The sequence below is a fragment of the Cottoperca gobio genome, chromosome 4 (genome assembly GCF_900634415.1).
Source record: "Cottoperca gobio chromosome 4, fCotGob3.1, whole genome shotgun sequence".
NCBI classification, from domain to species: domain Eukaryota; kingdom Metazoa; phylum Chordata; class Actinopteri; order Perciformes; family Bovichtidae; genus Cottoperca; species Cottoperca gobio.
This window is the reverse complement of record NC_041358.1, coordinates 9,115,105-9,128,200: the sequence shown is the minus strand read 5'-3', so window position 1 is coordinate 9,128,200 and position 13,096 is coordinate 9,115,105. Positions and strand designations below refer to the sequence as shown.

The 13,096-nt window shown below is 38.6% G+C and overlaps 2 protein-coding genes and 1 long non-coding RNA gene across 6 annotated transcripts; 1 reads left to right on the top strand and 2 right to left on the bottom strand.

The window, feature by feature from the left end:
* Window positions 1-85: 85 nt before the first annotated feature.
* Window positions 86-5,826, top strand: bmb (brambleberry). 3 transcript variants are annotated; one of them, XM_029430273.1, is made up of 13 exons: window positions 86-179; window positions 1,201-1,478; window positions 2,033-2,161; window positions 2,251-2,436; window positions 2,518-2,740; window positions 3,193-3,309; window positions 3,407-3,586; window positions 4,310-4,516; window positions 4,606-4,753; window positions 4,844-4,905; window positions 5,027-5,154; window positions 5,242-5,363; window positions 5,488-5,826. In XM_029430273.1, exons 2-13 carry the CDS (start codon window positions 1,203-1,205, stop codon window positions 5,615-5,617), a joined length of 1,908 nt encoding a protein of 635 aa, XP_029286133.1. In that variant the 5' UTR covers window positions 86-179; window positions 1,201-1,202; the 3' UTR covers window positions 5,618-5,826. The 3 variants fall into 3 exon arrangements, with proteins under 3 accessions (XP_029286133.1, XP_029286134.1, XP_029286131.1); XM_029430274.1 differs by lacking the exon at window positions 86-179 and adding an exon at window positions 422-470 and having other exon boundaries at window positions 4,400-4,516; XM_029430271.1 differs by lacking the exon at window positions 86-179 and adding an exon at window positions 422-470.
* Window positions 5,827-5,971: 145 nt separating this feature from the next.
* Window positions 5,972-10,703, bottom strand: LOC115007417 (GDP-L-fucose synthase-like). 2 transcript variants are annotated; one of them, XM_029430280.1, is made up of 10 exons: window positions 10,303-10,703; window positions 9,190-9,372; window positions 8,952-9,066; window positions 8,653-8,781; window positions 8,485-8,558; window positions 8,256-8,389; window positions 7,802-7,933; window positions 7,640-7,719; window positions 6,597-6,696; window positions 5,972-6,455 (listed from the first exon to the last, which is right to left on the bottom strand). In XM_029430280.1, the coding sequence occupies exons 2-10, from the start codon at window positions 9,336-9,338 to the stop codon at window positions 6,400-6,402; spliced, it is 969 nt and encodes a 322-aa protein (XP_029286140.1). In that variant the 5' UTR covers window positions 9,339-9,372; window positions 10,303-10,703; the 3' UTR covers window positions 5,972-6,399. The 2 variants fall into 2 exon arrangements, with proteins under 2 accessions (XP_029286140.1, XP_029286139.1); XM_029430279.1 differs by having other exon boundaries at window positions 9,190-9,338; window positions 10,303-10,695.
* LOC115007418 (uncharacterized) lies at window positions 6,986-7,480 on the bottom strand. The gene is made up of 3 exons (XR_003832178.1): window positions 7,432-7,480; window positions 7,171-7,313; window positions 6,986-7,041 (listed from the first exon to the last, which is right to left on the bottom strand). It is a non-coding gene; the product is annotated as an uncharacterized LOC115007418 (long non-coding RNA).
* Window positions 10,704-13,096: the final 2,393 nt, after the last annotated feature.

Genomic DNA, 13,096 nt, shown 5'->3' with positions numbered 1-13,096 from the left:
TTCAGCCGTGATTAAAATCTAACACACCCAATGTCCGTCTCAAAAAAAAGCAAGTAATCCCATTGGCTGTGTCCTCGTCCTATAGGACGGAGAGGTGGTGGACAAAAACATTAGCTGTCATTACAATCAGCTGTGAGAGGAAGACAACGCCAACAAGGACCTGCACAATTAAACAACAGGTACATGATTTAGCAACATTTAAATGTGTGCGTTTTATCTGGCGTGCACGGTAACCAAACATAATTTTAGGCATTGAGTGTTTTGAATGTGCTGAAATCTATTGGATTATGTTTGATAATGGTTTTCCTTGTTTCCCTTTTGTGGCAAATACACAAAGTGTTGTATTTTCCTCATTAGTAAAGAGGAAATTGGACATTGATATTTTAATAGTGCGTAAATTATGTTTTTGTGGTCTACAGTTGGCATGCTACTATGTTGGAGCGCTTGTGCAGCACACCAGACATGCCTGGGCAAGTCTCAATGTCTCAATGTCATTCAAACATCTCTATCTATATATGAAGAACGAATTACTTAATGATGTTTGATTATTGGCATGCACACAATTATACCCACATGACCCCGAAAATAAATATAATATCCAGAATGCTGCGTATACATTTTCTAACTATAATTCAAACATGTTTGCTGTGATGTTGTCACCATCTAGCGACATCCTTAAAATCTGCACCTTCTGCAAGTTAAAGGTGACATTTAGAAATATATCTTAATATTGAGATTTCAGATGGTCATACAAGTAGGTAGCCTAAGTAAGCAGTTGCATACTGTAAGTGTCAGATATGTTGTAGTGTTTTTTTATTTATTTATTTTTTTTTTTAAAGATAATTGTATTGGGAAGAGTTAAGTATCACAAATACAATAATACAGTTCAACACATACTATAAGGTCCTTTTTTAATGGAAGGCACTTCATATCTGTAATTTGTATTGAAAGTGTAATAGGAAGCAACAGATCTTTGGTTAAAATACTATTGATAGTAAAAATGCTAACATGATGACTGAGGGAAAGTAGCTCCCAATACATGAACAGATGATGAAGAAACTCGAATTAAAGAAAATTGAACATTGTACATTGCAATACATCTGAACTGAGCTTTCTTTTTTGCTGTTATTTAATTTAGAAAATCCCATTAAAGATTTAGGTGAACATTTGATAATGAATTCGTATTGTGTTCTGTTCCAGACATGGTTAATCTCCCGATCCACCACCTCTATTTACTGCTGATCAGCATGCTGGCCTGTCAGTGTCCTCCAGTCAGCGGGCTGTTTGAGTGGCTAAAGGGTGCGGGGTCACCTCCCGCAGCTCCTCCTCCTCCTCCTCCTCCTCCTCCACCACCAGCAGCAGAAGTCACAGCACTTCTTGCAAAGGATGCTCCGTTTGAGATGGCTACTGCAGATGAGAGGTTTTTGGCTGAGGCAAAGCAGATGGAGATCACCCCGTTAGACAGCTGCCATTACAAAGTAAAGTTCAGGGTTTCTCAGTGTTTAGCTCAGAATCCATCTAGGGTCACTTTTGCAAACAGGATCAAATCGAGACTTGTATGTTGATATTTGTGTGATTTAGATGTAAGGCTGCAACTAACAAGTATAAATAATTTCATGGATTTAATCTAATATTGAAGTCCTTGATTAGTCGATACAATGTCAGAAAATTGTGGAAAATTCTCATCACAATTTCCTAAAGCCTAATATAAATATATATAAATTCTAATTGCTTGTTTTGACTGACCCAACAGTAAAAACAAAAAAAAACTTATTATGATTTAAAGAAAACACAAAAGCAGAACATCCTCACATTTCAAATATTGAGACCAGCTAATGTTTGGGATTTTTACTAAAGTTTTGAGAAACTCAAAATCCCATGAAAACCTTAAATGTTTTGGGATTAAATACATTTACAGTCCAGAAAGGTTGAGAAACCCTGCCATAAAGCCTTTTCCATCCTTTTTCACAGTACCATTGGTACATTTCCACTGGTTTGTTCTTTTTGAACAAAGCTCTGTGCTGTGTTGTAGGTGGTGGCCCGGCTGAAGGCGAGCTGTGAAAGCCTCCCAGAGGAGCAGCTTGCGAAGCTTGGAGTCGTTCTGTTTAACTGCCAGGCAGAGGCTGAGGGGCGCCAGACCTACCTGTGTACAGAGGAAATGGTAAAACATAAAGTTGTCGTCATTTTATAATCAAAATAGTGTTTTTGGTCTTCGTGGGGCTATTTTTTAATTTACTTTTGATGTTCCAGACTATAAAAGAGTGTACAGCAGACATGGACTCTGACACATGGAATGCTTACCACATAGTGAGCAACAGGGCGCGCTCCGTTTGCTACGCAACTCGCCAGCAGCTCTTCCGGCGCAGAGCAGAGCACACCGTCAACGCTCTCATCTCCACAGCTACTAGCCAACTAGATGCAATGAAGGGCCTGAAGGTAGATTTGTTTGCTTTTCTCTTTCTTTCATGTGTACAGTATGCAGGTGGATTCAATTTGAGCGTGGTGTTTTTATAACAGGAGGGCCAGCTGGAGCTGAAGGAACTGACGGCAGCCTCCTTGGACAAGCTGCTGGACGGTCACAGTGCTCTGCAGGCCCAGCAGGGGAAACTGTATGAGGGCCAGGGGCACATGGCGAGTTCACTGAAGGACAACCTGGAGCGTCTGGGCCAAGAAAAAGCCCTCATCGCCTCTGGACAAGAACTGGTAGCCCAGCTCATTCAGGGCATTACAAAGAGAATGGGTGAGGGCTTTCATGCGTTTATGTATTTCACACTGGAAAATATGGTTCAGTGCTTATTGAATTGTGCTTGTAAAAAGTGTTGACATAACAAAGTGTGTGCCCGCATTAGTGCTTTGCTTTGGTTATCCTTTTTTTGACTTTCATAACGTGTATGAATTTTCATCTGCATCCAAAAAAATTATCAAAATCATTGACTCATGACAAGAGTTGTGTGAGAAAACATTTTTCAATTTGCTCATTCAATTCAATTAAATGTGTTAACAAGTACCACTGCTTCTTATTCTATTTCTATGCGTGGATGTAAATTCTACCCTTTCAAAAAAAAAAGTATTGAGCTCTAATTCTCATTTGTTATTGGACAAAAAGCCCAATGTAAACCCAGCTCACGTCACAACATCTAGTATGAAATGATATTTATTACCTGCTGCCTGCCTTCCTGTCTCCCTTTTCAGAGAATGTGAGTGAGCATCTGCAGATCCAAGGCTCGGAGGTGCAGGACAGCCACAAGGCGATTGTTAAAGACCTCGCAGATGTCAGACACCAAGCTCAAGACATCCATCAAAAAATTGGTAATCAAAACGGAGCATCACAAATCAAAATTCATCACACAATTTAAAATCTTTTAGCTCAAATGAGTGCTGTTTTGTTTCCCCTGTGTCTCATCAGACCACAGTATGCTGGAGTTTCTGCAGTACCAGGACCAGACCTCGCAGTACTACTCTGACCTGATGAACAAACTAGAGCGCATGAACGGCACCCTGGGAACCACGCTGCACTACCTGGATAACATGCAGAGCCGAATTGAGGAAAGGCTTCACATGATCCAGGGCTACCTGGGCTGGGCAGGTGAGACTGTAGAGTCAGTGAGCAAGCGTGTCCACATGTCATGTTTTCTGCAACAAAATAATTGAAATTAATTTTAAATGTTTTCTTTTTGGTCTGAGGTCTATTATGCACAATGATTTAAGTACAACAAAAATTGAGCTGAAATTATTATTATTAATAATAATAATAATAATAATAATCAGCCAGTCATTTATTCTAAGCAAAACATTTGAAACATTCTCTGGTTCAAGCATTTGAGAATTTGGCTTTTCTGTCATATAATTTAAATCTCTTTGAGTTTTGTCTGTTGGATTAAACAAGTGACTTAAATGCATCACTTTAGGCTCTGGGAAATGATGAGGGCCATTATTTTCCGTTAGTTTTTGATTATTTCATAGACTTAACAAGCAATTGATCAGCAGATTGACCATGAAATGAATCAGTTGCAGCTCTGATCACATCAACACCAGATCTCAGCGGATTATCTGGATTTTAGGACGATTGATTTAGTTTTAGAAATCATGACAAACCTTTTTTTAACTTGCTATAATGGCCAAGATTGTATAAATGTAATATAATCTGTTCTTACACACTGAGCCAAAACAATAAATGATCTTAAATATATTTAAATGGAAAGTGTTTGTTTAGTTGCACATTAACACTACAGAACTGAAAGTATTGTGATGTGCTAAAACCTCTTAAACAGTTAAGATTTCATTGATTTTGTTTCATTTGTGGTAACAGGTTTGAGCCTGACAGCCATGTGGACGTGTATTGCACATACGAGCTACTTCGTCCTGTGTGCAGTCCTGTTGACGTTCCTGCGTTGTCCAGGTTTCTCCCGAGCCATGCTGCTGCTCACTGTGCCTCTTAACGCAGTGGCCGAGGTCAACCAGCAGCCGGCCCTGGATCTCGCCGGCCTCAGCCTGCTGCTGCTCATTCTCTCTCTGGGTACAAACTTAAAGCTGCTTAAAAGACAAATACAATGTCTCCAATATTCTCATGTATTCGTCACAATGTTTTGTTTTTTATATCTGCAGGTCACTGGTTTTTAAGTAAGTTGTGGGCGTGCTTCCAGATCGGAGGAAAGCCAGCGGCCCCGCTGCCACTGGCCCCGAGGGACATTGTAGAGCCACTAAAGCCAGTTTCATCCTTCAACCCGTATACAACATCCTCTACACCGCAGAAGTGAGTCTGCAGAGTTCATTATATATCTAACGTGCATAATTGTGTCGCACTGCAGGAGATAAGTGTCTCTTTATTATTATTTGTCCCCAGAGATGAAAATGGTAGCTTCGTGGAGCAAGACGACCCGTTTAATCAGGACAGCATCATATCAGGTTTGAAATATAGACTGCTTTTATTCTTTTAAGGGAATCTATTTTTAAAAACAATTCCATTAAAGAAAGGGGACACCATAGTAGATTCACTAGTCACACCTGCTCTTATTTATGTCTGCAGGTAACTTTGGAGCGTCAGCATCGTCTCCCCTTCACAGGCAGCCAATGCCAGAGTCGAGGTTTATGCCGATTATTGGCACACCCAATCACTCCACTCCCAGGCCCGCACCACAGTCGGGTCTTTCAGCGGTGAGCAAACTGAGTTGATGTCATATGAAGGCTAACTAAGCTCAAGGATTATAAAAAGGAGCAATCACACTTTGTTTCATTTTCTAGGCTTTTTTTGCCGACATCCCCCCAAGGAGCCTGGGAAGTGTTTTTGATGCAGTGAACAACTCGCGTGATTTAGTGAACGACTCCCGAAGTGCGAGTCCTACCCCGTCACTCGTCAGCAACAGGTCAGCGGTTTAAACTTTCTGATCACAAGGCACGGTGTGATGATCAATTAAAACTCAAGTATGTTGTTAAAAGTGTTTTGATTGAAATGTTGTACAATAAACTGATTTTATTTGTATCCGGCAGCTCTCTGTCAGGCCGTCAGCTGTGCAACGGTGTCACAAAAACCAGAAAGGCCTGTAAGAAGAGAGCCGTAGCAGGAAAGGAGTACTGCAGACTACACGAAGGGGGACAAACCTCCTATGCTGTTAAATGAGCACTACATCTTTTTCATTTTTTAATACAGATGTTTTTAAATAGATTTTTTTTATTGCCATGTTTTAACTTTTCTGTGAATCCGTTTGTACGTGTATTAAGAGAATGTTTTTCTTTGCAAACAGTAGGCAAACACTGTATTTAACTTATTGTGATGCCATTGTAAGCTTTGCCTGCTGTTCACTTGAGTTAATAAATTATTTCTTTACACATGAATGTGTCTGTATTTAAACAGAAGTAATGGTAGTCCTAAAAGCTGAATTCCCTTTTGTCTTATAACCCTACAAACTCATTAAAAAACTAACTGAAAACCCAGCCTGTGACAGACCTTAATAGATTCAGGCAAGACAAATAAGACATTGGTATAAAACATTTAATTGCTAAGTGCCAATATAATGTGTAAAAAAACATCTACGCCACCAGTTAAATGGCCATCCCATAAACGTATTTCTGTTTATTTAATAAAGTGAAGCAAGGCGTCCAAACCCTGAAAGAATGAAGGTAATTCAGGGATATAATTACATAAATTGTGCCAGCACCTGATTTCAGAGATTGAAGCCTTCAATTAAAAATGATAATTAACAAGGATAACAAGTTCTACATACAGGTAGACAATAGATTGCTTCGTATAGCTAAAGAGTTAACATTAAAAGTCCACACACACACAGTATGATGTTAGTCCAGTGACAGACAAACTTTACACAGGAACGCCATTGTTTTCTTTCAGCTCAAACAGCAGGTCATGGATTGCCAGACTTTGCACAAATTTGTTTGGCAGAGTTTTCACTTCCGGGCTGAGTCATAGTTGGAGACAAACCAATCACAGGTGTCCTTCAAAGCTGTGAGAGCAGGAAGAATCGGTGAAGACAGGCAGCAGATGTCATCAACAAACATTCTTGTCATTTTCATCAGTTACTTAAATTGTCTGCACTGTTGGCATTTTAACAGCCACGTACACACAAACAATAAGTCAGTCCCACCTTGTTTGAAGGGTGTGAAGGTGAAGTCCGGCAGGTAGCGGAGCAGCTTTGCATTGCTAGCCGTCTTTTTGAACTGGCCGTCTGCTTTATTGGTATCAAACTAGAGGTCAAAGGTCAAGGTAAGTACACGGATCTGAATAATCTCAAACCGGAGTAATAATTAAGCAAACATCTGTTGAGAACAATGTGCATAATAGTTTAACAGTGCAAAAAGTCTTAACCAGACAGCCACTTTCAGGTTATTACTGTATTTTATGAAAATTAACTTGTAAGATGCAACTAAAATAGTTGTCAGTGAAGAAGTTAGTGTTTTTTATTTTATTTAGTATTTTAGAATAACAAACAAATACCCATGGATGGATAATTGCCTAAGATGACCTTTGTTGTTAAGTTTGAAGGGCAGCTTCTTCATCTGGTACATCATCTGGACCGGCTTGGCCTCATTCTGAATTAAGAAACAGAAATTCAGAGTGATCGGATCATGTTAGGAAGTCTGAGTTTAGTTTCTGAAGATGTTGAGTTCCTCACTTGGCCGAGTTAAACTGTTTCCTGCATATACATCTGCAAACTTCACCTGGTTGACTTTAAAGGGCATCTCTTTGGTGTTTGCCTCATCAAAACGGTTCATCCAGTTTCCCTTGAAGTAGATTGCATTAACCAGAGCCAATCTTGTCATAGCGCTGACTGTTCCTGGCTTCAGAAGATCTTTAATCTTGTCTGAAAGGAAATACAGAGACAAAGCCTCCATTGAAGACAGATTCACAGAGGACACTATTAAATTATTGCATCACAAGTTGGCATGGGAATAATTTATTTTCCAAATAAAATCGCTCACTTTCTGTCTGCTGCTCGACCCAGGTGTTGATCTCCACTCTGCACGCCTCATTCGTAAAATGTACTTTCAACATTGATCAGCAATGTTGAATATTTGCGATTTGTACTCCGTGTTCAACAACAAGCAAAAGAAACCACCAGCACACTATTTTATAGTGGGGCTGACATGTGACATGACATTGGCCATCTTGGCATGATTAAAAGGATACCACCACTTCTCCTTTAAAGTCCAGCGCTTCCACAACTGCTACTGCTGCTTCTTTGATGGACACTTCCTCTTCCTCTCCAACTGGAACCAGTGGACATGACACAGGCATTACTACGACTGTACTTCATCCTTCACCTCTGAAATACTGTGTCTGAGGACTTACCGGAGAGAACGATTGGATCGACCTCAGGATACTCTCTCAGGACCCAGAGGAAGAGACGAGCCAGGTCCAAAGAGTAGATGAACTGTCTTCTGGGAGTGCCGGAGCCCCAGACCACCAGGGGCTTCCCCTCCTCTAATCATACACACAAATGAGAAAATGATTTATATAGTTCCATGTATCCGTGTTGGTATCAGCGCTGACACTAATCTTATAGTAAATATTGTTTTTGAGTAACAATTACAAAATAAAATGGTAATGACTAAATACATTTTATAAAGATAAATAATTGAATGTATGAAAGTCTCTACTTATAGTTAAGTAGTGAGGCGCAGTTATAGTCTCATTACTGATCCACAACACAGTGAGGTAGACATCCTCTAAATTAAAAAAAGAATGCTGATAGATATTTGTTGAAGTGTTTTATCAAGAGATTATTTAAGAGGATGCGACTTACTTTGAGCAATGTAAGCTTTGTGTATGAGGCCTGGCAGCACATGGCCGTCCTCAATGCTGAAATTATCATGGGGACCAAACACATTAGTTGGGATGACAGCCGTATAGCAAGACCCATACTGCTGGAAGTACGCCCTGTGAAACATACACACAGTTTTACAGACGATTCTTAATTATGAGATGAATTTACTGAACATGCTACAGAGCAAAACCAAACACTGAGTTCCCACCTGTTATGAACATCAATCATTCTCTTTGCATAGGAATAGCCGAAGTTCGACTGATGTGGTGGACCGTTATGGATCTTGTGCAAAGAAGTATAAGTAAAGTTAGTAGTCGCCATTTACAAACTTGCTGATACATGCCAGCCAGAATCACACACAAACGGGCCTTTTTACCATGGTCTCATCGATAGGGTAGGTGGTCTCATCAGGAAAGATGCAGGTGGATAGGCAGGAAACAACCTTCACCGCGCCAACTTCATGTGCAGCCTGCAGCACGTTATCATTGATGTAGACATTGTTTCTCTGGAGGGGACAGACACATCAGTATCAACAAAAACAAATCTGACAACAATGAAAACTACATAGAGACAACAAATTACAACCAAATAAGTTCTACTGTCGTGTCAAACAACCTGTTCAACCATCTGTGCTATATTATCAGCAGTGATAGCAGAAGTGCAACTTCCTCATACCCAAAAGTCCAGGTTGTATTTCATGTTCTTGAAAAGCCCCCCAACCATAGCAGCCAGGTGAATGACATGGGTTGGACGATATTTTTCAAACACCGCCCGCGTCTCCTCCATGTTCCTGAAGAGAAGCCACAATGAAACAGAATGAGGAAAGTGCAGAGACAGTCTTCACATTGTATGTGTTCGTAATTAAACATGTGCTTGCATATAATAGTAGTAGCACAAGAAAGTATGTGCTCACATGAGGTTGGCATCTTTGGAGGAGAGGAATATCCATTCTTCCCCCTCCTTGGCTCCCCCCTCTTCTTTGACCACCTGCTGTATGGCACTGCCCACCAAGCCGGACCCTCCTGTCACCAACACCCTCAGTGGAGCAGTGTGTTCACTCATCTAGAAAAAGCAAGGCACAGAAATAGAGTGCAAGCTTAATACAAACAAAACGTAAGACAAATGTTTCATGTGATATGGCGGCTTTAAGTCCATTAACAAAGGAGCATTTAATATGCTTCCTTGTCAGGTCTGAGTGGGTGTGTTTCCAAGTAAATGCCACGTCAGTATATACAAATACATTTTCTTAACCCTTTGACACACAAGCTATGCAAACCCCTTCTAATACTACATACACACTAACTAAGTTCAATACAGTTACACTAACAGTTCAATATCTCTCAGGGTTATCGGCTGTATGATGTATGCTATGTGTGAGTGTGACAAAGTGACAATTAAAGATTTCAAATATTAAATGTGTTGTTTGGTCCAAACCACTGCTATAATAATTATTCTGAACAACATTATTATAGTATGTCTTTTCTTCATTGTTATCACACTTTACACACATGGGTCATTTTAGACCCATGTGTGTAAACCTGATGTAGTGATACAAAAACTATTTTAGTTCATAAATTAAGAAAGAAAAAATGAAAATAATGATTCTTGGTAATCAAAAACAAGATATTTAATGAATACTTGGAATATTAAATGATTAAATAAATTGATTTCCAAAAATATAGCAAAGAAACACTTCTGCACACACACAGCCATGCATGAAGTCACATAGGAAATGAATACAGGTCCGTTTGGACCCATGTTGCAAATTAGAAGGGTAGTGATACAAAAGTGATTTTTATTCAAAAAGTAAGAAAGTAAAAATAAAAATAAGAAATTGTGATGATTAAAAACAAGTTAATTGAGGAATTCTGAATGATTAAAGTAATTTATTACAAAGATATTTACAATTAAAAACACAAGTTAAGAGCAATGGACTGCAAACTACAAGCCAAACTGAAAAAATCATCGAAAGATAAATCAAATAAAAATATCTAACTTTCTATAGCTAACTTAGTTATTCGCTTACCTCTGTTTTGTGGTATCCCAAGGACAACTTGTGTGTTGTTATCTGCTTGTCATTAGAGGAGAACCGGTTTGTACAGAACTATGTTGTGCAAATCAATTGAAGTTAGCTATGTTAGCAGATAACCGCTATCTCATCCAGTCCTTTCAGTGAGTGTTGTATTATTGTAGCTAGTTAAACTCAACCTGAATGTCGCAGCTATATCACAAGTAACAGGTTTTCATTTTCTTCAGCCAAAACAGTAAAACAGCGTTAACTCTGAGCTAAACAAATATGTAAAGTAGATGTTATCACATCCGCTAGCTGTACACTACACACAGAAGGATCCGGTGTAAAGAGTGCTAGAAGTAGAACTCGGCTTCCGGTCATAACCTTCAAAATAAAGTTTGATTGACAAACAGCTTCGTCGGTTCCATGCTTCAAAAAGACATACCGTTGTGTTACAATTATTCTAAAAGTAGAAAAACAATAAACATGCACCAACATCAAGCATCAACATCTTAAGTTGTATTCAATTAATTATTTTTCTCACAGTATGTTTATACGATTCTTAACTTTTATATATAAAATTAACGCTGCTCAAATTCAGACTTTTTTCAATTGATGTGAAAATTGCTTATGTATCCATACAACTATTGTGGAAATCATGAATTTATCACCAAACTCAGTATTACTTGCTTGCTTTTAAATGTACACTGCACCTTTATACCTTGATTAATGTACTGTACGCAATGCTATATATGTTGCTGTACTTATATACCTTTATTAATGAATATGCATTGCTATGCATGTTGTTGCACCTGTATACCTTTATTAAATGAACTGTATGTATTGCTATGTTGAAGAGTACTCACACACAGGGTTTCAAACTCTGGCCCAGTAAGTGAAGGGAGCTAGCTTAGTTTAGCATGTGACCAGATACTGTAACGGTACGATCAAGACAGAAGGGAGGTGGGACTCAATTGCACGACACAGAGGCAGATAAATGTTGAATGGAAATGGTCTTTACTGAAAACTTTGCAGTTGCTATGGTACACGCATAGACAGTTGAACATACAAAGTATCAAGGGGTAATCCAGGAGCAGAGTCGGGTCACGGAAACAGGTTTGGTACACGGGCAGATACTCAGCGTAACAGCACAGCAGACAAAGATCAGGCAAGGGCAGAATGAGTCACGGAAACAAGGTCGAGGAAGCGGGGGAATCAAACACTTGGGAAACAGGAAGACGGGACTAATGCTGGAACTCTTGATATCGAAGTACGAAGACGAACTGGCAACGAGAGACAAACAAAACACACTCTATATACACACCAAGAAGTGAGAGGGAACGAGACACAGGTGAGGACACTAACGAACAGAATGGGAACACCTGGGGGTAGGAAGTAGAAACAACAGAGAACAGGTAATTAACAAATAAAAACAGGAAGTACAAACACAACACAAAACATCTAACGAACAGGCCGTGACCTAATAGATACGGTATGCGTGAGAAAAAGACTCCCATTCCGCTATCATAGCAGGTGTTGTGTTGAACTGTAAGTAGCCTGTGCCATGAGCAGAAATCTACAGTCTAGCTCGTATGCATAAAAACATTGACTGTTCAGTTTAAATTCCAAAATGTAAACAGACACCAAAGACGGACACCAAGGATGAAACTGTGCCAAGAGGCGTGGACACGCCTGCCGCACCTACACCGACCAATAAGAAGAAAACACATTCCTCTTATGCTAGAGATATAGATGTAGATACAACACATAGAGAGATAGATAAACAAGGAGACACATAGGAGAAAGAGAGAGTAGATAGAGAGAGATAGATACAGATAGAAAATATAGAAGACAATAAGAAAAGAGAAGAGATAGAAAAGAGAGAAGAACAAGAGAGAGAAATAGAAGATAGAAAAAAAGAAGAGACAGAGAGAGAGACAGAGAGAGAGAATATAACAAATGAGATATAATAGAGTAGAGAGAGATAGAGATAGATAGAGAGTAAGAGAGATATAAGATATATGAGAGAAAGATAGATAAGATATATAGAGAGAGAGAGAGAGAGATATAGATAGAAAAAACTGAGAGAGATGAGAGATAGATAGAGAGGATATAAGATAGAGAGATAGATATATAGGATGTAGGTAGTAGATATAAGATAGAGAGATAGAGGAAGAGAGATAGGGATGAGAGAGAGAGAGGGATATAGAGATAGGAGAGAGAGAGAGAGAGAGAGAGAGAAGAGAGAGAGATATAGATAGAGATAGATGAGAGTAAGAGAAGAGAGAGAGAAATAGATAAAGATAGAAGATATAATAAGAAGATAGATATATACGAGAATATAATATAAATACATACATACATACAATAATAATAATAGAATATATATAGATAATATATTATAATATATATATAATATATATATATATATATATGATATTATTATATATATATATATATATATATATATATATATAATACTATCATCTATATATACATATCATATATACCTTAAGATATTATATTATCACATACATCATACTACATCATCATATATATATATATTGATTGAGGTAAACAAATACATACGATAGTCTTTCCAATATGGATTAATTTACCTGACAATTCCCCCTTTACACACCATTTATGGTGTGTATAATCTCCAGTAAATATAAGGCACCGAGTGGTGTACAAATTCATCATATGGTATACAAGAATACATTCATAGTGCACTTGTTTTTATTCCAGTCATAAAAATACCTTCTGTATAAAACCAAAGAACTTCATTTGTTATTCCAGCATAAAGACA

Bases quoted from the DNA above. Each gene is read 5' to 3' on its own strand.
- bmb (XM_029430271.1), top strand. From the start codon at position 425: ATGCTACTATGTTGGAGCGCTTGTGCAGCACACCAGACATGCCTGG. The intron at 2,741-3,192 runs GTGAGGGCTTTC...CTCCCTTTTCAG, and splicing joins GGGCATTACAAAGAGAATGG to AGAATGTGAGTGAGCATCTG. The intron at 5,364-5,487 runs GTCAGCGGTTTA...TGTATCCGGCAG, and splicing joins CCGTCACTCGTCAGCAACAG to CTCTCTGTCAGGCCGTCAGC.
- LOC115007417 (XM_029430280.1), bottom strand. From the start codon at position 9,338: ATGAGTGAACACACTGCTCCACTGAGGGTGTTGGTGACAGGAGGGTCC. The intron at 9,067-9,189 runs GTGAGCACATAC...GCTTCTCTTCAG, and splicing joins TCCAAAGATGCCAACCTCAT to GAACATGGAGGAGACGCGGG. The intron at 8,559-8,652 runs GTAAAAAGGCCC...TCTTTGCACAAG, and splicing joins ACCCTATCGATGAGACCATG to ATCCATAACGGTCCACCACA.